Raw genomic sequence first — 21,962 nt, 5'->3', positions numbered from 1 at the left:
CTAAATAAATAATTATAAATAAAATAATCGTTACGCATTTCATTATTATCAGTAATAAGGAAAAAAACGTACCTGATACATTTAGGTCAAAAAATAGTATATACTTATATCCACTTGTTTCTTGATATTTATAAATGTTGTTAAAACATATATATTAAAACACATGAGACAGAATACATGTTCTAATATAATTATAAGTCAAATACATCAGATTTACAGTGTTTCCCCTTTTTTTTATTCGCTATAAACAAGTTTCTGTGATGTTTTGTTTCAGCTTTTGTCTCTGCCTGGCTGCTGTAAACTGTCTCCGCCCTTTAGACACTAAATGCCCCTCCCAGTAACTTCAATAAAACAATCAATAGGAATTGCATGCTTAATAGTTGGTTAAACAACGCATCCATTACAGTCTGTGTATTTTATCAAGTGCCTCTTCTGTTCTAGTCTTCCATAAAGTTCACCAACGAGCCTCCTCAAGGAGTACGTGCAGGCCTGAAACGAACATTCGTAGGGATCAGTCAGGACCAACTGGATGTCACTAACCTGCCCATGTGGAAACCAATGCTCTACTCTGTGGCTTTCCTGCACACCTGTGTACAGGTAACTTAGTTATACAGAGCTAAAGAGGGGGCAGGTAACCTGTCTAATCCACAGAGACAGAGAGGGGGCCGGTAACCTGACTACACAGCACTAGAGAAGGGATTAGTCAAGATGCCCAATAACAATATTTAAATAAACAAGTTACCAAATAAAGGAAGAAGATTTTAATGCTTTATTTAATGTACAGGAGCGAAGGAAATTTGGTCCCCTGGGCTGGAATATTCCCTACGAGTTTAATTCTGCAGATTTCACAGCAAGTGTCCAGTTTATACAAAACCACCTGGATGAATGTAGCATTAAGAAAGTAAGTGTTAATGTGCACTGAAACATATTGTATCTGTTTATTTAACTGCTGTGACTGAAATAACCAAACACGTGTTAATGGGCTGGATTTTCCACTTCTTTCAATAAGTTGTGTTGAAAATGTCCTTCTACCAATTACAACTTTAAAATGTATACTTTGTGTAAAATGACAATATACCTTTGTTAAAAACATTTTATTTCTTCTGTTTTGAGAATTCCACTTAAGAAGTATCTGAGAAGTTCTTAAATATCCTATTTAGGACATTTTGTGAAAAATAGAACGTTGTTCAAATTTAGCACATGCTAAAGCTATTGCTAACTTTGGATAGACAGTGACAGGGCAGAGTGTAACTAAATTCATCCCCCCTTCTGTATCTCCAGGGAGTTTCCTGGGTTACAGTGCGCTACATGCTGGGAGAGGTACAGTATGGGGGCAGAGTCACTGATGACTATGATAAGCGACTTCTCAACTGCTTTTCCAGGGTAAACTGCCTTTTACAGTACTTTTAGTGTTCATTACAGATTGCCTATATGTTAAAATGCTTTGCTGCCTGAGCCACCACCCACTCTCACTCACGCAGCTGTTTTCAGTCTTAATCCTCTGTGTACTCATCATGCAGGTGTGGTTCAGTGAGAAGATGTTTGAGCCGACCTTCTGTTTCTACACCAACTACAAGATCCCTGTGTGTAAAACGGTGGAGCAGTATATGGAGTTCATCCAGTCTCTGCCAGCAGTGGACACCCCCCAGGTGTTTGGCCTGCACCCCAATGCTGACATCACGTAATACTGCAAGCTCTCCCTTATCTAAACATTTAATAAGATTTGAGTTTTACCTGCACCGTTAAATCAAAACAACTTCAGTCTGTAGGTTAAAAGGTTTTTAGTTGGTTTAAACTGCTAATTTGCATCATTTAACTTGTCAAAATTGTGTTTTTTAAATCAACTTTAAAACATTTATGTGACATCACCCATTGATCTTTTGATTAATTAATTATACAAATCTATCAACTAAAAGTGGCTGTGAAGAGAAGGGGAGTGCGGGCAGATATATTGTTGATTAACAAATCCACTGAAAACTGTTGATTCGTCAGCTAAACCACAGTCAGAACAATTCAACAGAAAAGCGAATACCATTTTATTACTCAACAATAATTTCAATAATTAGTATTACACATTTCAAATGTAACACTTAGAAAAGGGCTTGCGATTTCACTTTAGCATTTCTTATTGTTTGCTAAAAGTACAGTAATACAATCATACATTAACAATATATAAAAATGATAATTACAAATGGTGACAAAGGGGGCTCCCGAGTGGCGCATCCAGTAAAGGCATTCCACGTGGAGTGCAGGATGCGTTCTATAGTCTGGACGTTGCGAGTTTGAGTCCAGGCTAGTCCACAGCCGATGGGCGCTCCCAGGGGGCAGCGCACAATTGGCCGAGCGTCGCCCGGGGGAGGGAGGGTTAGGTCGGCCAGGGTGTCCTCGGCTCACCACGCACCAGCGACCCCTGTAGTCTGGCCGGGCGCCTGCGGGCTTGCCTGTAAGCTGCCCGAGAGCTGCGTTGTCCTCCGACGCTGTAGCTCTTGGGTGGCTGCTTGATGAGTCCGCAGTGTGAAAAAAAGTGGTCGGCTGACGGCACACACTTCGGAGGACAGTGTGTGTTCGTCTTCGCCCTCCCGAGTCAGCGCAGGGGTGGTAGCGGTGAGCTGAGCTTAAAAAAAATAAATAATTGGCCATTCTAAATTGGGAGAAAATAATAAAAACAATTGGCAACGACTAAAAAAAAAAAAAATGGTGACAAAGCTCTAACTAAACTTAACTTTCAGATGCTAATCCTGCTTACTGACTTTAAATATTATTCACAAATGTAATGTACTTTGTTTTAACATACACCATATTCAGGTCTATACACAGTTCCTTACCTTCCCACATACAGCTATTGTCTTTGAAACCTGTCATTTTATACCTGCCTAGCTTGATAAATTACGAACAGATGTATTTGTTTAACTGATGGCATTTTGGGAAATGTAGTTTTTCATTTCTCGTTTAAACAGCAAGAACTACATTTCTCTTTTTCAGGAACAAAAGCAATTATATCATCACTTTGTAAACCTCTGTCTATTACATGGACGATAGATTTAAACTCTGCTTTTGCATTTCTTTCCTGGCTTTAACCACTGTTCAAACAAGCTTACAGCCCACTTACGTACTTCTCGAAAACCCAACGCTGGCAATGATATTAGGTCTTCATCTGTTTTAGGTTTGGAAAAACTATCAATAACTTTACGTTCCCGGTTCACATTCCTTGGTTTTTTTGCATTTTTATTTTTTTAATGTCACTTTCATGTTCTACAGTTTTGTCTGTGTAAGTGGAATTCAGAGGAACTCATATTAACAACATTCATGCAATGTGAGAGAAACATTGTAACTGTTTGAAGTAAGCGCAACAAAGGAGCGAAAACCAAATCCAATTACCAAATAAATAATCAATTGAATCTCGTTATCGAACAAGTATCAATTAGGAAGAAATGTTTTAAGTGGCATAAACCACTCAAAAAGTGTTGAATCGGATTCAACACTTAGTGTTGTTTATCCCATACTTTTAATACATACCTAAATAGTCCCCTAAATACCCTTTATTTATTAAAAACAAAAACAGGCATGGTGTTTTATAGAAAGTGAGTGCCATTGCTACTCTGTGATGAAGGAAATCAGGAGACCGTACACCAATGGAGTCAGGGTGTGCCAGTAGAATAAAGTCCTGTTTGCTTGTTCATTTGATTTTCATAATGGATTCAATAAGATGATAAATGGGGTGCTTAGCTGGCATGCTGTCCATGATCCCAGGCTTGATCCCTGTGTGTGCAGGTATCAGAGTAACACCTCCTCAGAGGTGCTGAACACTATCACCAACATCCAGCCCAAGGAGAGCGGAGGGGGTGCTGGGGAGACCAGGGAGACCATTGTGTACAGACTGGCACAAGACATGCTGGAGAAGCTGCCTCCTAACTACCTACCACATGAGGTGAGGCAGCACTGGAATTAACTAACCAACTGTTATTACTACTTTCATTACAACGTTGTATCTTAGGAAATGCTGCCACACAGCAAGTATCTTTTTCCTGACTCTGCCCCTTTTAGCATGTTCTTTGTGTATCTAATGGAAAAAATGCAGCTGTAAGAAAACAGGATCTTTACCCGAGACAGCAATAACACTGGCTTATAAAATAAATGCTAGAACACACATCATCTCTTAGGTCATTTTGTCTTACATGGCCTCAGCTTTTACTTTTGCAGAGCTGCATGCCCAGTTACTTTCTATCCCACACACTGCTCAGATTCTCTGACACACACTGCCTGGCTAACCCTCTGTGTTTCCCAGGTAAAAGCCCGTCTGATAAAAATGGGAGCCCTGAGCTCCATGAACATTTTCCTGCGGCAGGAGATAGACCGTATGCAGAAGGTGATCTCCCTGGTGAGGTCAAGCCTGAGTGACCTGAAACTGGCCATCGAGGGCACCATCATCATGAGTGAGGTGAGGGACAGGAGACAAACTGACACCCTCAGAGGAACATTAGAGCAGAAGAAAAGCCATTGACACTATCCACTTCCTGATCCCATAACCACGTTCCAATATGGAAACCAATTCTATATTCCAACTACTCTTGTCCGATTGCCATGAATCTGTCTCTACACAACTTCCTAATGTTTCCTCTGGTCTTGTTCCTTGTGCTAAGTTTGAAATAATGTCTGGTGTTGACCTTGTTGATCCTTTTCAAGATGTTAGGAAAGGGAATATAGTAGCTCTACAGGAGCTTTACAGATATGTGCACTTACTATATAGACATGACATGTTTTGTCTTATTGACTTGCACTAGTGCCACAGTCTGTGATGGTCTGTTCATATTCTTCTGCTTATTCCTGGCTTTCTAAACAGAACCTGCGAGACGCTCTGGACAATATGTACGACGCCCGCATCCCAAAGCTGTGGAAAAAGCTGTCCTGGGACTCAGCCACACTGGGCTTCTGGTTCACTGAGCTACTGGAGAGGAACACCCAGTTCAGCACCTGGATATTCGAGGGCCGTCCCAATGTCTTCTGGATGACAGGATTCTTCAACCCGCAGGGTGGGTACAAACAATGGTTCTACTGTACAGCAATGGCTAATTGATGAAAGGGGAGATGAAAGTGCTCAAAAGTTAGCAGAATAAACAGACACAACACTGTTCTTATGTGCAATCTGCAGTTCCTTTTGTATGGTATGAATAAGTTATTGTGGTTTCAAAAGAAACACGTTTAAAAATGTAGTATTCCATAGTAAAGTGGGTAAAAAACAAAGATCCAGTTACTGCATCTCTTGAAAGTTGAGTTGTTTCTCTCGTTTTGGATTTTAAGGGTTTTTGACTGCAATGAGACAGGAAGTGACAAGGGCCCACAAAGGCTGGGCTTTGGATACTGTCACTCTGCACAACGAGGTGCTGAAGCAGGCAAAGGAGGAGATCACATCACCTCCTGCTGTAAGTATCACAGCATAACAACTTCCACTGCAGACTAGTGCCATCTGGACAGTACCACCCACAGCCAAATATTTTCATATTGTTAACATACACTTCAGTCCACCCTTTTTATGAGTGCAAATACATCGGAAGATTTAATTTATCTGTGAATGTTAACTGGGTGTTTCACTTGAGGTAAGAGATATATTAATTTTAACTATAGTCCAATATGCTTTTGTGTTTTAACCCCCAGTAATAAGATCAAATGATTTCTGTAATCTCTGTTTCTGCTCCCGAGTGGCGCATCCAGTAAAAGCACTCGCTAGAGTGCAGGATGCGCTCTATAGCCTGGATGTCGCGAGTTTGAATCCATGCTATTCCACAGCCGACCGTCGACGGGAGCTCCCAGGGGGCGGCGCTCAATTGGCCGAGCGTCGTCCGGGGGGAGGGAGGGTTAGGTCAGCCAGGGTGTCCTCGGCTCACCGCGCACCAGCGACCCCTGTAGTCTGGCCGGGCGCCTGCGGGCTTGCCTGTAAGCTGCCCAGAGCTGCGTTGTCCTCCGATGCTGTAGCTCTGAGGCGGCTGCACGGTGAGTCTGCAGAGTGTAAAGAAGCGGGCGGCTGATGGCACACGCTTCGGAGGACAGCGTGTGTTCATCTTCGCCCCTCCCAAGTCAGCGTAGGGGTGGTAGCGGTGAGCTGAGCCTAAAAATAATTGGGCATTTCAAATTGGGGAGAAAATAATAAAAACTAATTGGCAACGAATAAATTTATAATTAATAAATAAATAAATAAATAAATAAATAAATCTCTGTTTCTGTCCCTATGAGTCTCAGTATTGTAAGCTAAGTGAAAGCTAGGATCCAGCTTTTCTTGTGTGCTGTGTCTTCAGGAAGGAGTGTATGTGTATGGGCTGTACCTGGACGGGGCTGGCTGGGACCGGAGGAATGGCAAGCTGACAGAGTCCACCCCAAAAGTGCTCTTCACCTCCCTCCCTGTGGTGCACATTTTCGCCATTAACTCCACGGCTCCCAAGGACCCTAAGCTGTACATATGTCCAGTCTACAAGAAACCGCGTCGCACTGACCTCACCTACATCACAGCAGTGTGCCTGCGAACCAGCCAGCCCCCCGACCACTGGATCCTGCGTGGAGTCGCCTTGCTGTGTGACATCAAGTAAGCTGCTACTGTGCTGTTTGTACTCCGCACCATGCAGTCTTCTAGAGAATGATTCTTGTTTAAAAAAATGTTAATGAATAAATACATTATTGCTATGTTATTGAGCATGTGATATTTGGACGCACAATACAGGAAACCACCTAGAGCGCAGCTTAGATATTCATAATTTTTAGAGCTCATTAATAATGCAGAACTTAAGGTGACACAGCTAAACACACACACCAACCAGCTCTACTCTTGTAACCAACAAGGTGTTGCACTGCATTGGCACCTGTAGAGCCATTTACATGGCATATGGAGTGAAGTAGTGGTTAGGGCTCTGGTCTCTTGACCGGAGGGGTCGTGGGTTCAATCCCAGGTGGGAGACACTGCTGCTGCTGCTGTACCCTTGAGCAAGGTACTTTACCTAGATTGCTCCAGTAAAAAAACCCAAATAATGTAATTGTATGTAAAAATAATGTGATATCTTGTAACAATTGTAAGTCGCCCTGGATAAGGGCATCTGCTTAAAAAACAAAAAAAAAAAAAAAAAAAAACAATTCTAGTCTATATACTGTAAACGGAAACTAGAATAACAAATAAAGGAAACAGATAATCAACTAAAAACATTTAATAGCACTTTACCAGATATTAGAGCCCTCTTATCATTGGGTTATTTTGCTTCATCTCCCACACCCCATACACTTTAAAATACAAGAACAAAAAAAAATTGAACTAAAACTAAAAACTACATGTATTTGACAGCAATGATGCACTCGAATTGCTTTACTGAATTTTAATGAGCCAAAGGCTCAACTTGCAGATGTACAGTAGATTTGACAGAAATGGAATGAGATAAAGAATGGGTAACTGTAATAAATAAAATACATGTTAAAATCTTTTTGAAAATTACAAGGATGTCAGATAAACATAATTCATAAGCAGGGTTTGAATGTAATCAGAAATGATGACAGACATACAATCCTTCTCCCGTGTTCACACAGCAGTCATTGAGCGTTAGGAGTCTTAACACATGACTGGCCCAGGCTTTGTGATATAATGTACTGATCACACAGAAACAATACGCTGAATAGCAGGTCTGGATGGTTTAATGTAAAAAACAAGTATTGTACTGTACAGTATCATCATCTTGAGACCTGTGCACCAGATTTACACAGAGTGAAATACAGTTCATTGTGGTTCCAGAAGACAGTCACTTTTTACTTACTTTACTACAGAAAGGGGAAACTGTCATAATAAATAAAACAAAAACTACACATTTCATATTTAAACCATGTAGAAATAACATACACATTAAGTGTAGTGTATTGCCATCTGTTGGTATGAATAAGCTACTGCAAGATTTAACAAATGCATTCTCTGACAAATAGAGAGAACTTGTTAAAGCAATTATAATTTGTTGATGGTGCAGAGATTTAATAAACATCTGAGGTCTAAAAATAAATAAAGCTCCTTCATAGAATTTCAGTTTACACTTTTCTACACTCAAATGAGTTGTACCACAGTTTGCACCATACTTACTGCTGTCTTTTGAAAGCCAAGTATTTTTGGCCCTTTGTGTCAGATGTGTTTTTTTTTCTGTTTTTTCTGTTTTTTTTTCTGGGGGGGGGGGGGTTGGTTAAATGTCCATTAATGCATACAAAAGTCTAATGTTTAACTCGGTACAGTTGACCAGTACAATCTGGTATCTCTTTGCTGGTGGTTATCTGTTGGCAAAAGGTCTGTAGCCAAGCTCGCCCTCGAACTGCTCTGCGGTCAGTGTGCCCTGGATGGCCTGGCATCCTGGGTTGAAGACGGAGTAGGCACTGGGCTCCCCGCTGCGTCTCTGTGAAGAGTCGCGCGTGCCCTCATACAGCCAATAGAACAGGGACAGCACGAAGAACGCCAGGCCGAACTCCAGCTCTACAAACAGACCCAGCAGCACCAACCACAGCAGCACCTTCAGGAAGGTCAGGTTTGTTACAGCCAGGCGCTCCGAGCCCAGGAACTGCCCCAGAACGCTGTCTTGCAGCCAACGCCACTGAGAGCTGGCCTCCTGCTTAGAGAGAGAGGGAGATCATCACTGCCAGATGAGAGACTGGGAGGCAATGTGAGCTAGGGGTAAGAGCTGAGGGACTGGGAGGGAGAGTGGCAATGTGAGCTAGGGGTCATAGCTAAGGTACACAGTGTGTTCTGGTGGTTATAGCTAAGGGACTCGGAGGGAGGCAGTGTGTTCTAGTGGGCAGAGCTGAGGGACACATTGTGGTCTAATGGTTAGAACTGAGGGACTGGGTGGGACAGAGGCAGCATGAGCCAATGGGAGTGGCAGTGTGACTTTGGTTATAGTTACAAACAAGCATGCAGTAACATGTTTAATTCCAGATCTATATATTCCACTTACAAATAAGATCACAGTAAAAAGCTGGAATGTCTGAAAGTGAAACTTATGCAATGAGAAGCTTGTTTTAATTTCAGTAAATCGTATAATTATGCTGTTCATCTTCCTTCTCACCCTGAATTACCTTAGTCAAGTTCAGTCTGACTTGAAACGAGCTATTCGGACAGAATTTTATACTGCACTGCTTTTACGTAAGTCACAATTTTGAACGTAGTGTATAACTATTCAGTTTTATTAATGAGAATATACACAAACTGCATTCAGGCCAGTTTAAAACGCGCATTGATATCGTCCAAGCCAAAAGTGCTTACGACAAACTACTTTTTCAAATACCAGCTGTTTGCTGAGCTGGAACTAGTGAAACCTGCAGCATCGCTATCTGTCCCGATTGCACACTTAATCAAATACAGACCTTCCTATCCCACAACCAGCTTAAGGAAGAGAGGCAGTCAATAATATAGATGCGTGATATAGTGCCAGTTATACTGTAAAACACAAGGTATTATCACCTGTGCAGCAACATTTCCTGTTTCGTTCCACTCTTCGGGTGGGTCAAACACAGCATTCGTTTGTGGCGTTTCCTTTTTTCCCTTTACGGCTTCATCTTTCCCCTTCGTCCCAGATCCCTGTACGGTCTGTTGCTGCATTCTCCTCTGGGCTCGGAACTCGGCCAGTCTATGCTCCATCACGTTTGCTACAGCTGGGCAATCGCAGAAATGGGTTGCGGGAAGGAAAAGTACAGCAAGTTTCGTAGCAGATGTTGTTCCGGGACGGAATGGGATATATGGAGGCACTACGGACTTGATTTGTGTTACGGAACGGAAGCTCGACACGAAGTTTGATGTAGATAGCGCCCTCTGTAGGAACAGACAACTTGGGTTTACAGGTTATCAAAGAAAAACGTCCAGACGCTCTATAATTTTCAACATGTTGTGTATTCAAGAGGGCATTTAGCTACATATCACTAACTGTTGATTAAGTTGCAGCTTGCAAAGATTGATGTAAAACAAAGAAATATATACATATAGCCTATCATTAATTAGACGACAGCTACATTACAATCCTTTACATGAAAGTGATGGGTTAAATTAGATTTGGTATAAAGTGTTTATGTTCGCGTTTCAAAACAATGTAAACGTCTACAAATTATTAATCTAACATAGAGAAACTGTCCTGTTTTGTAGTGCCCCTCCCGTCCGCTAACTAGAAGTGTTGAAACACATGTTACAGAAACTGGAGTGGAACTGCGTTGTGGGAGATTCTTTGTAGCTGGTACTGTGACAGTTAAACATTTTTACTAAAAACTGGAACAGGAGCAACATTCCCTGAGAGACACAACTACAGAACCTGATACAAAGAGAGATAGCGTTACCCATTGCTTTCAAGCTCACACACTGCAGAGATAGTTCTGCTTCCCTTTCGCCCCGAGTCCAGCAGTTACATACTAATCCTGCTGTATACGCCGCTGCTTGTCCGTCTGGATCGGGTCTTGTATAATGACGTGCTGTCTGCTCAACCTCAAATTCGTCCGGGACTTGCTCTTTCCAAACATCCGAGTCGAGCAGAATAAGAACAACAATGGTGAGTAGCTACAAAATCTATTATTATTATTATTATTATTATTATTATTATTATTATTATTATTAACAACTGTTACTTTTACTATTCTGTATTTGCGACAGCTACTGTGTGTTTACTTTATTATTAATGCAGTCGCCTTTCCTATGCGTTGTAGTCTGTTGCTTATATTTATCACTATACTGTACATACATATCTAGTCGTCTTTATAGTTCTTTGTACTTTGACCAAGCGTCAGTGTTGATTGCTCTGTACTTTAAACACCACCTCACTGCACAGACTTGCACGTCTATCGTTTTCACAGTTTGTATTCCTCTTGTACAATGACATTAGAAACACAGACACTGTCTTGATATCAAAGTGCATCTGGGAAATGGTTAATGATCTCTCAATAATAATAATAATAATAATAATAATAATAATAATAACCACAACTATAATGTACTGCTTTTTAGTGCCCTATTTTGATACTAAATCAAGGCTGTAGTGTAGGATAATGTGGGGCCATTCTTTCCCACATTTTTTAAATCACTTTGTTTCAATAGCACCTGGTCATCAAGCACTCCTTTGCAGGGATGGAAGTAATTTGCATTCCAAGTTTCTGGAATATTTCAGGCGAGTGCATTTATTGATGGTATGTCTGTGTAGTTAGAGCAGAGGTGGAGATAAGACTCCATTGCATAGCAGTTTCACCATTCCAGGTTTTACTATGAGCTTAGCCACAATGTATAGGTAATAAGCTCAGGTGTGTCTTATTAAAGGTATAGTAAAATCAGGAATTGATCAAACTGCTATGCAGTGGAGTCTTATCTCCACATCTGCTTTGCCATCAAACTACACAGACATACCATCTATAAATGCACTCGCCTGAAATATTCCAGAAACTTGGAATGCAAATTGGAATGCAATAACCTTGATTTTATTCTTCTTTAACCATTCTGAAGTAGATTGTGATGTGTGCTTTGGACCGTTGGAACGTCCAGTTGCACTTTAAACCAAGTTTTGTAGTGGATGGTTTCAGATGATTGGCCAGTATCCTTTGGTATGCTATGGAATCCATTTTATCATATATTGGAACTGAATTTCCTGTGCCATTAGAGGAGAAACAGCCCCATAGAAGGATATTACCACCTCCATGCTTGACAGTAGGTATGGTGTTATTTCTACGCCTTACCAGACTTTCTCCAGAAATTTCTAGAAATTATAAATCTCCATTGGGGTATGTAAACTTTTGACTACAACTAATATATATATATATATATATATATATATATATATATATATATATATATTACACACACACACACACACACACACACACACACATCCCCATTGGCATCTATTAGGTGAACCTATAGCCCATAAACAGATTAAGTACATTAATATCAGGTTTTCATCTGTTTATTTAGATTTAGTGACTTGTGTTTAAATATGCACAAGAAATACACTGACAGCTTGATTAGAGGTAGCTACCAAACACTTAGAAACATACAATATAGTGCTTTAAATAATCAGACCTCATGTGGTGATTGTTTTCCCACTGTCCGGCCACCCCTCTCTGTCTGTCAAACTCTGCAAGGTGAACATGATAACTGTCTTGATTTTTTTTCAACTTCACCAAACTTTTATCTTACACTGCTAGCCTCCTGTATAGACATTTTGGAGGTCATTTGGCATTAATCTGATAAACACACACATATTTTTAACCTTTCACTTCCTGTGTGCTTATTTTGTGATTTATGAGGACCGTCTCCTGTATGTGCATGCACTGGGTGCTCTTGTGGGTTTGTGTGATTGACTGTTAATCTAACTTTTTAATTTGCAATGGAGAAAGGTGTTTTCTTCTAAACATTGCAGTGTATCCAGTTCATGCTCCCTCCTGCAACAAGGTTGCTGCTTTGATTGAAATGAGTGGTGCATTGTGGGAACATAAAACCAGCATCGTTGCAGGTGGGAGCGTGATCTGGATACAATGCGATCCTTAGACTTTTTTTTTTCCCCCTTGCAAAAACTTCAGAGTAAATGTTGAGAAATGTTTTGCTCAGTTGATTTATGTGTGACCCATGATGTGTGATTAAAATTAACTCGGCATTAAGAGTTTACATAGTTAACCCAAACCAATACTTTAAGCACAGTACAGAAACCAGGACTAGAAGACACAAATGGAAATTACGTGAAGATAGACTTAGGGCAGCAGGAAGGAGTCACTTCTTCACACAGAGTGGTGAGGGTGTGGAATGGGTTACCTTATCATGTTGTGGATGCTGAATCACTTTAAGACTTAACTTGATAAAGTTCTGAAATCAATCAGCTCCTAGGAACTGGACAAGAGTTGATTTGCCAAATAGCCTCCTCTCATTCAGTTATTTCCTTATGTTCTTATCTTGTCTGTACCCTGTTATAATACTGCTCTTGTGCTGTTGGTGCTTGTGATGTGCGTGCTTCTCCCTGACCCGTGCTCTGTCTCTCTCAGTTCTTTTTGAACGTGCTGAGTAGCTGGATGCAGTCTGTGCCTCGTGATGACTCCTGCCCCTCCCCGGACTCTCTCCCTTAGGACCAGGTCTGGCCCGCACTGGCTGTGGAGCTAGCCCATGTGCTGCAGGTCAGTGCTGATGTGCTGAGGTGCCACCTAGTGTGTGAGCTGTACAACTACGGCCTGGGCCTGCTTGCTGAGGAGGTAAGAGTCACAGCGTGCCCCCTGAACAAACACTGGACCATCAGAGACTGGACACTGTCTCTACCCTGTGTTGACTCAGCTGTCCCTGCTCTCTCTTCTCTCAGGAGATGCTGCAGGTGAAGGATCAGGAGGTCCTGGCCTCTCAGCTCCTCATCCTGACGGGTCAGAGACTGACCTTCGCCCTTCTGCACATCCAGACCAAGTAGGGCATGGAGTTGCTGGCCAGGCTGCCCCCCGCAATCTGCCTCTGGCTCAAAGCAATGGTAATACAGCACCCCTTTAAATAATACCCATATATATCTAGATCAGGGGTTTTCAACCAGGAGTAAAAGAAAATAATGATCTTGAATTTATTTTTTAACAGTATTATATATTATCTCTAAACCACTATGCATAAATATTTCATTATTTGTTTAGCAGCTCAAAGTGAACTGCAGATGGGGGGGGGAAAAACACAGAATCTTTCACGTCCGCACTTTCTACCTGTACGCATGCATGACTTTGATTGAGCGGATTTTCACTCTGATATATATTTACTGGTGGGTAAAGCAGGCGATTCTGCCTGGAGAGCGCTCTGTGTTGCTCATGATCTTTGCTGTTTTCAACTTCTCGTATCAGTGAAGCACAATGTTTCTGCATTTTCTCAACCAGCAGTTTGTCGGTCCCAAACTGTTGTGAAAAAATGATATATTAAAGACACAAACACAGACAGCTGGCTCAAGGCATCTGGGTGAAGGCAGTGACATTGGTCACCCTTTTTATTTTTTGCACTTTTAAAGATGTAAATACACAGTGTGAGTCTCCACAAGATGTATTAAAATTTGTATTCATTATAAATTGGGGTGTTTTTTTACTATACCCTTATTGAAAGCTCTTCTCTCCCTCTCCCATCCCTAGGACCTGCAGGACCTGAAGAACACAGCAGTGCCTCTCTCCCGCACAGGGAGGCTGGTGAGCCGGGTCATTGACGGGTTGCCTGAGAATCATGGCCAGTACGGGCTGGCACTGCATCTCCTGGAGGCTGTGGATGCCATGGGAGCACCACAGTGAGGGAGGGGACTGAAGGGGAGGCATTACTGAGAGAGAGAGAGAGAGAGAGAGAGAGACAGAGAGACAGAGAGAGAGAGACCACTGAGTGAGAACAAGGGTGTGGAGGTACACAGCAGAAAGAGGGAGGCATTGGGGAGAATCATAAGGCAAGAGTTCTGTTTTGAGTTGGTAATTTGTGTTTTTCTTGGCAATGTAACTAGGGTATGACATACTCGACAAGGAACATATTGTAAAAAATAAATACATAATTTCTGTAAGTCTGGTTGCCCCTGGTGAAGTACATATCTAATTTAATGTACTGCCCATTTATTCATCCTGTGTGGCAAGACAGCTCTAGCTAGGTAACTGTCAGTGCAGAAGACTTACTTTTAAAATGCCTGTGAACTGCTCTCCCTGTGTCTGTCTTTCACCTCTGGGCTCTCCTGAGAGAAAAGGAAAACAAAAACTACACACAGTAAGAGACAGACAGAGGGATCACAGGGCATCTCTTTTCAGTGGGATTCCGCTGGGGAAGGAGAGAGGCTCAGAAACTGTCATTTTATTTATTATTGTTATTACAGTAAAACCCTGATTATTATCCAAACACCTCTATTATCCCAACAACCCTTTGAATCCTTGAATCCTTTGAAACCTTTAAATATCTTATATTTACAGGTTATGAGTACCATTTAAACAATTTCACAATTGTAATTTGATTATCTGAACACCCCCTGATCTCTGTTAGTTCCAACAATAGTGGTATTATTATTATTATTATTATTATTATTATTATTATTATTATTATTATTATTATTATTATTATTATTATTATTATAATATTTACTGGTTTGCTATTCTTTTTAGAGAATAAAACGTGGCAAGCTCTCGTCACCCTGCTGCCCTGAAAGGCAGTACTAGCTGTGTGGGAGCCTGCAGCTCCACCTCCCCAGCAGAGGGTGCTGTGAGCGGGTTTCAGTAATCCTTAAGAGTGAGGGAGGAAAAAAAGTTCAAAACATAAAAAAAATGTAGTTTGATTAGTTCCTGCCTATTTGTCTAACTGAATGTTTATATATTTGTAATTGTTATTAAAGCTAAGGCCCTCAGCCCCTGTAATACACTGTTTCAATACAGGATTTGGGGGATTATTCAGACACATCTCTGAATAACCCTTAATTGTTTATAGTGGTAAATTTGTGTATCTGTGCTAAAGTCACATCCCGACTGAAATGCCGTATCAGGTAGATTGATTTAGAAACAACTGTCTCTTTCTCAGCCTGCGCTTTTGTTGCCCCCTCTTTGTATTAGTATGTATGAAAACACAAAACGCTCTGAAATTAAATGTGTTTCTGTGGTGCTATTGTTGAATATTTATACACGGCTCTCCAGTCTCATAGGACACAGTGCCACCTGGGGTCCATGAAGTGTAACTGCAGTTCATTATCAAAGGATAAAGAGAGTTTTTTGGACACATCTTATTGGACACACTTACTGAGATCACAGGGGCACAGTGAGGGACAGAGAGACCAAGACACACAAGATAACCACAAAGATTGGACTCACTCACAAGCACCAGAACCACTGACAAACACACTGCTTTGATTTGTACTCTGTCACTCACTCAACAATACAGGTCTCAAGCACCACTACATTGAAAAATAGCAGCTGACTTGAATGGGGTAATAGCTTATTTTTCCTTTTTTTTTTCAACCCTGTAATCACACACAGTAGCATTCTTACCCCTACTGGTTAGATCAAATAATGAATAAAAACAGTATAGAAGCTGCAATTGTCACTCCATCATCAATACATTCTCAACCACCACGACATTACAAAAAAGCAGCTGACTTGGAGTTAATATCTGAGAATACTACTTAATAGCACATACACTCGTACTGTAAATCACACACATGTGCTTTTCTCTCCTGGTTAGAGACTATTTTAGCAATGGCTTGTACCTGCAAAAATACTGATTCTACACCAATATTGCTGTGGACAAATACTAAAGATAAATCTTCATACATTGTATAAGAAGTTAGCATGCTATTTTAACCATGTGTTTTTGTTTTACCAGTCACGCTCATACTGTAATCACACACTACCTTCCACTTGCACTGCACAAACTATTTGGATTCAGCGCTCCACAGAATTCAGATGCTGACAATTAGGTGATGGTCACTGGTATTGATTGGACTGATTTAAAATTACAAGTGAAGAAACCGCTGGTTGGATTTTTGATTGTTGCTTTTCCAGACAGCTCTTTTTTCACTTGAAATGGTAAACCACCAACCACCCTCATCTGATTGTTCGGATCAAGCTCTCCACAATTGAATAATCGCTTTCTGCTGCCACTCTGAGTGATTGTGATCGTGCCACAGACCCCCATCGGGGCCGGTACAGGGAGTGTGACTGTGCTCACCCTCCAAGTTGATAAGGAAGCTGCCCCTGACAGTGAGTGCGTCCGCTGACAGGTCCCGGGGCAGGCTGGTCTGAGGCGTCATCATCAGCTCACACAGCTGGGAGATGCTGGAAAAGGGCGTCTCCTGCAGGAACTGCAAGCACAGGCAGGGGGCACCACTTGTACATAACTTATTATAAATCAGGTTTTAATTAAAAGAAAAGCACACAGTACACAGTTAATGCCGTTACCCATGTGTTTAGAATTGTCAGCTGGAGGTCGGCCATCCATGAGACAATTCTTTTGACAAAATAAGCTGCCCTGAAATGTTTTTAAATCTGGCATTTTGATTGTCAGAGTGGCTTCATGATTTATAATTAATACAATAATCTTTCACTGTCTAATGACGGAGTGTACATGTTTGAGTGCCTGTAGAGAGAGTGGGCTCTTCTGGTATATTGTCCCCAGGCAGCACCCAGCTCTCTCCTGTACACTGTGGCACCCCCGTTGTCATCATGTGTACAGCGGTGTTACTGACCTCCAGTAGGCCCGGCTTGATGGCAATGGTCAGGTCGAACTCTGTAGCATTGGGCCCGGGGGATGGAGCTCAGGAAGGAGTCCCTGATGGCACACGACCCCTCAACCACCTCCACCAGACCTGGCTTCTTCCACAGACAGCTGGCCTTGATCCACCCGCTCCGGAACAGGGTCTCTGACTCTGAAACAACACGAGCAAGAACATCAGTCAATACACTGACCAGACACTACACGCTAGGGCAGCCTCCACCCGTTCCCAGTATGGGTACAAGTGCGTTTTGTTCAAGGGGTGGTGCTTGTCGCGTGGTTTTGAACCCATGACATGCCCTATGGCAGTTGTACTGCAATTTTTACAGGACCTTTTTGAAGAGGGGAAATCTCCCTCTACTCTAAAGGTCTATTTGGCAGCCATTTCGGTGTGCCATGCATTCAGTTGAGCTCACATTTGTCTTTCAAGGCAGCTTTCTTGCTTGCTATCACCTCTGCTAAGCGGGTGAGTGAAATGCAGGCACTCTCAATTTCAAAAGCTTGTCTAATTTTTTCAGAGGCCTGAACGAGAGTCACCCTTCGTACTGACCCTGCTTTTTTGCCGAAGATCATCTCAACTTTCCACGTTAACCACACAGTGGAATTGGAAGCTTTCCATCCCCATCCTTTCCAATCCGACAGGGAGCACCAGCTCCATACGCTTTGCCCAGTGCGGGCATTAGCGTATTAAAAGCTGGAGGTAGTCAGAACAATTTTTTGTTTGTTATAGAGCTAAGTCCCAGGGACAGGCTCTGTCTAAACAGCATCTGTCTAAATGGCTGACAGGAACAGTCCAGCGTCTGAGAAGCTCACCGGCCATTCCACCAGGGGTCTGGCAACTTCATGGGCTTTGTTCCAAGGTGTATCTATCCAGGACATATGCAGTGCAGCAGTTTGGGCTTCCTCCCATACGTTTGCCAGGTTCTATTGGCTGAATGTCATGGACCTGCAGAATCCTGGATCTGGCACTAGTGTACTGAGGGCGGCTTCCCAGTCCACCCTCACGTCAGAACATTAGAGGAGAGTTCATCTTAAATTATTTAATTTTTTTCCAGACTGCTTGAATACTGTTCATATACTGCGACAATGGTAATGGTAATGGTTAACATTCCATACTTGAATTTCGCTGAAATAGGAATATTAACCATTAACTTCGGGGTCGCAGCATTTATGGTCCCAGTTCTCATAGCAAAATGATGATGTTATCAGGGCGCGTAGCTGGTTTATTGCTGCGTCACCGTGCTCTGATGAGAGTCTTTAGTATAAATGTTTTCAGGTTTGGATGTCTTAAAGGGGAAAGACCCATTTGTAATGGTTAATATTCCTATTTCAGGGTACCAGGGTTATGATAATAACCCAATGTTTTCCCGTTCTGGAAAAGCATTACACCTCGATTTCCATCTCTGTCAGTAGTTGCCCTGCGATGCTTAGCAGTACCAGTCAACAGTGTCAATGCAGAGCGATCCTACTCATCTTTTAATAACGTGCTGCTCGGGGTGACAGACGTTGCATCAGAAGTGACAATCTCTCAATGTAGAACTTGTTGTACCAAAAATCGCAAAACAGTGTGTAAAGGAATTTACCAAAAAGAATCACCAAGTTAAACACTTATCCATTATGGTTGTTTGAAAAAGTATTGTACAAAAATAAACAAATAATTCCAAAACAGTTTACTTTTGCAAGCAAAAGAAATATTCCCATGTTATAATATATTGTGTTAAATAAATGCATATTTACGTTCACATTCAAAATTCTTGGTTGCCATGACCAGTCACATTTTCTACTTTTTACCATGACTGTGCCGTGAATTATGCATAATTTTACTGCGACAAAATCGTATCCAAAGTTATAATTAAAGAGCATTAATTAGTTATTAATTGTTCTTTTTTTTCTGGGGAAGAGCTGCCTATTGATGCCTGATGCCCATATTCCAGGGATGGAAATAAGACTCCTATTTCATAGCAGTTTCACCTAGTCCAGGTTTTACTACAGGTCTGATTAGCCACAGTGTATAGGTAACAAGCTCAGGTGTCTTACTAAACTCTATTAAACATAGTAAAACCAGGAATGGATCAAACTGCTATGCAAACTACTGTATTCAGAAGAAGCCACTGAGTGTTGGTGGTCGCTTAAGTGCTCTAAGGTAATTGTAGCTCAAGTGGAGAAAGCACACTTAAGTGAGCACTAGCACTCAAGGGTTGTTTCTTATTCTAGCCATAATTATATCAGACAAGCTTAAAAAAAGAAGACCTTGATGCTACACTCCTGCAGCAGGTGCAGCATGTACTGGTCATTGACGAACATCTCCTGGCTCGACACTGAGTGCTTCTGCGGCTCTAACCCGTGCAGTTTACCCACCATGAAGCGCAGGGTGTTCCGCAGCTGAGAGAGGGAATGGGAGATCATACAGGCCAATCACTGGGTGTGGAGCAGGTATAGAGAGGGAAGGAGAAATGAGTACTGTCACCACTTTATATCTGACACAAAGAAAGTCATTACCCCATACAGGATGTGCTTGTGTAACATATAGGAGCACCTCTTCAATACTGAATCCTTTTGAACACAAAACACACAGGCAAGGGACAAGCACTCACACACACAGATATACTGTAGATACACACACAAAAACACAGATAGGAGACACACAAACAAAGACACAGGCAGACAAATATTCAGACAGACACACAGAAGCGGATGTAGACACACAGACAGATGCACAGACGGACCCCTCTGGTTGCGCAGACTGACCTTGTTGCTGCTCTCGTGGGCTGCGTTGTGCACGCTGGGTCCGATCGTCACCTCGGAGAAGACGTTGGATCCGGCGTCCCACCAGCGCAGGGTGTCGGCCCCGTACGGGAGGGAGAGGATGTGAGCCAGTGCTGGATTAATCCTCATTCAACCATGACTGATGCCCAGGCATTTGGTTAACCATGGTACCATTGCTGATTGTTTCATGGCGGAAAAACAACGACTGGTTGTGATGTACGACCATGTTCTGAAAATCTATGGCTTGACAATGAATATTTGTTAATAGGTAATGTTTTGACCATGGAAAAACATGGTGCAACATGGTTCTTATACGTGATGCAAATATCTGGGTAATATGCTTTTAAAGAACACTGGCATTAACTCCTCAGAACACGGATGGGAAACGGGACATTCTATAATGGGTTTGACAGGTTAAAAAAATTAGTTTTATTAAAAAATGGCCATCCCTGCCTTAAGAGTATTCTAATACACATGGATCAGTCTACACGTTACAAATGCTGTACACACACATTATTTAGGGTGCCAGGCTGTCAGGGTATAAAACACTGATCTTTGATCTCCCGGTGACACAATAACAGTAAACAGATATGAAATTGTTGCACTCACTGTGATATAAAGTTAAACATTATCCAACACAAGCAGAAGGAATTACAGCCCTGCATCTCAGGATCACAGGTTTATTGCCCCCAATTCTCCTATACTCGAGGTCAGGGCAGATATACTGTGACACAGAGCACTGTTCCCACAAGCCTCTCTGACAACCAAAAACAGCAGAACATTCCAGTAACTTATTTTGCCATTAGTGATGTCTCTTGCACGGCAGACAACCAACTGATAAAATTATAAAGACGTGGATAACGTATTCTAATATATATAATTTTTCAATTAAAACATGATTTATATTAAGTTAATTTGTACAGCTGACCCTGTCTCGTATTGTATAAGTGTTGTCTCGTTTCGCTTGGCAGTCCTCTTGCCCATCCTAAGTGCTCACAAGAAGACACTCTTATATCATAAAAGACACGGTAAACAAGAGACAGGGTCAACTGGACATAGAAACATTTACAGTAACACAAAAACACGGTAATGTCAGCAAATTACAAGCAGGTAATATATAATGTCCATTAAAGGGGAGATCACTATCCAGGATTTCTTGTAAGGCCAATGTAACTCGAGAAAACTTTCTGGCAACTCATTGTTGGGGATCTTTCAAGCTATTTTTAAACTTATTGCAGACTCTTTTTACATTTTTAATCACACATCATGGGCAACTGGGCAATACATTTCTCAGCACTTACTCTGGAGGATTGCTAAAGAAAAAAAAAGGATTGCAGTTTATCCAAATCACGCTCCCTCCTGCAACAATGCTGGTTTTCTGTTCCCACAATATGAGCGCCAGCATTGTTGTAGGCAGGAGCATGAACTGTCTTTTTGACTTTTAGTTTTATCTCAGAATTGTTGATTAAGGGAAGGGAAGCGAGGGGACTGTACATTACAGTGAACACAGGGACACACTCTCACCTTCCAGCATGGCTGCCCAAGAGGTTCCGCTGTCAAACCAGATGTCCAGCACGTCCTCTCCTTTCTCAAAGTCTTGCACCTCACCCCCCTTGCTCTGTCAGGACACAAAAACAGACAGGCCGGGTCACACAGGAGTCTCAAGTGCAATAAAGATCACTACCAGGAACCAGGGTACAAACTTCCAGAAAGTCCTGCACCCAGTCCTGGGTTTCAGAATCCCCCTATTACAGATTATTGAAGGGGCTAGCTGTCAGGAATTTAAGCAGTTAGGACCCTGCAAGCCCAAAAGTGTATTTAACAGGGGTCTGATTGCACAAACTCATGCCTCCTGATCATTTCAAGAACAGACTTCATTGAAGGTAGTTATGAAACTCTGGACTGGATACAGAGCTAGTGTGAATTTCTATTTTGTGCCTGTTTCAAAAGCAGTCAGAGCAGGTAAAACATAATTTCAAATAAAATGTGTTTATTTATA

General features: G+C 41.8%; 2 protein-coding genes and 1 long non-coding RNA gene across 5 annotated transcripts in view; 2 read left to right on the top strand and 1 right to left on the bottom strand.

Annotated features, from left to right (window-relative positions):
• LOC117411206 (dynein axonemal heavy chain 8-like) overlaps positions 1–6,578 on the top strand; it is a 166,428-nt gene extending 159,850 nt beyond the window's left edge. Inside the window, exons 84-92 of the mRNA XM_034018497.3 lie at positions 442–597; positions 785–901; positions 1,282–1,383; positions 1,521–1,681; positions 3,772–3,928; positions 4,286–4,438; positions 4,841–5,030; positions 5,299–5,420; positions 6,291–6,578. Coding sequence (XP_033874388.2) covers positions 442–597; positions 785–901; positions 1,282–1,383; positions 1,521–1,681; positions 3,772–3,928; positions 4,286–4,438; positions 4,841–5,030; positions 5,299–5,420; positions 6,291–6,578 — 1,446 coding nt within the window. The remainder of the gene's footprint in view (positions 1–441; positions 598–784; positions 902–1,281; positions 1,384–1,520; positions 1,682–3,771; positions 3,929–4,285; positions 4,439–4,840; positions 5,031–5,298; positions 5,421–6,290) is intronic.
• A 593-nt stretch (positions 6,579–7,171) lies between these two features.
• Positions 7,172–10,389, bottom strand: LOC117410889 (SAYSvFN domain-containing protein 1-like). Of its 2 annotated transcripts, XM_059025595.1 has the most exons (3): positions 10,327–10,389; positions 9,464–9,811; positions 7,172–8,615 (listed from the first exon to the last, which is right to left on the bottom strand). In XM_059025595.1, exons 2-3 carry the CDS (start codon positions 9,638–9,640, stop codon positions 8,280–8,282), a joined length of 513 nt encoding a protein of 170 aa, XP_058881578.1. In that variant the 5' UTR covers positions 9,641–9,811; positions 10,327–10,389; the 3' UTR covers positions 7,172–8,279. The 2 variants fall into 2 exon arrangements, with proteins under 2 accessions (XP_058881578.1, XP_033873692.1); XM_034017801.3 differs by lacking the exon at positions 10,327–10,389 and having other exon boundaries at positions 7,172–8,612; positions 9,464–9,759.
• Positions 10,390–10,397: 8 nt separating this feature from the next.
• Positions 10,398–19,234, top strand: LOC117410405 (uncharacterized). 2 transcript variants are annotated; one of them, XR_004545684.3, is made up of 4 exons: positions 10,398–10,535; positions 13,006–13,209; positions 13,314–13,472; positions 14,107–19,234. It is a non-coding gene; the product is annotated as an uncharacterized LOC117410405 (long non-coding RNA). The 2 variants fall into 2 exon arrangements; XR_009328925.1 differs by having other exon boundaries at positions 13,289–13,472.
• Positions 19,235–21,962: the final 2,728 nt, after the last annotated feature.

This window comes from Acipenser ruthenus, chromosome 6, assembly GCF_902713425.1.
Source record: "Acipenser ruthenus chromosome 6, fAciRut3.2 maternal haplotype, whole genome shotgun sequence".
Classification (NCBI taxonomy): Eukaryota; Metazoa; Chordata; class Actinopteri; order Acipenseriformes; family Acipenseridae; genus Acipenser; species Acipenser ruthenus.
The sequence above is the reverse complement of the archived record's forward strand: the minus strand, read 5'-3'. Positions and strand labels throughout refer to the sequence as shown.

Excerpts from the sequence above, each read along its gene's own strand:
- LOC117410889 (XM_059025595.1), bottom strand. The coding sequence starts at position 9,640 with ATGGAGCATAGACTGGCCGAGTTCCGAGCCCAGAGGAGAATGCAGCAA. Across the intron at positions 8,616-9,463 it reads CAGGAAATGTTGCTGCACAG|CAGGAGGCCAGCTCTCAGTG; the intron begins GTGATAATACCT and ends TCTCTCTCTAAG.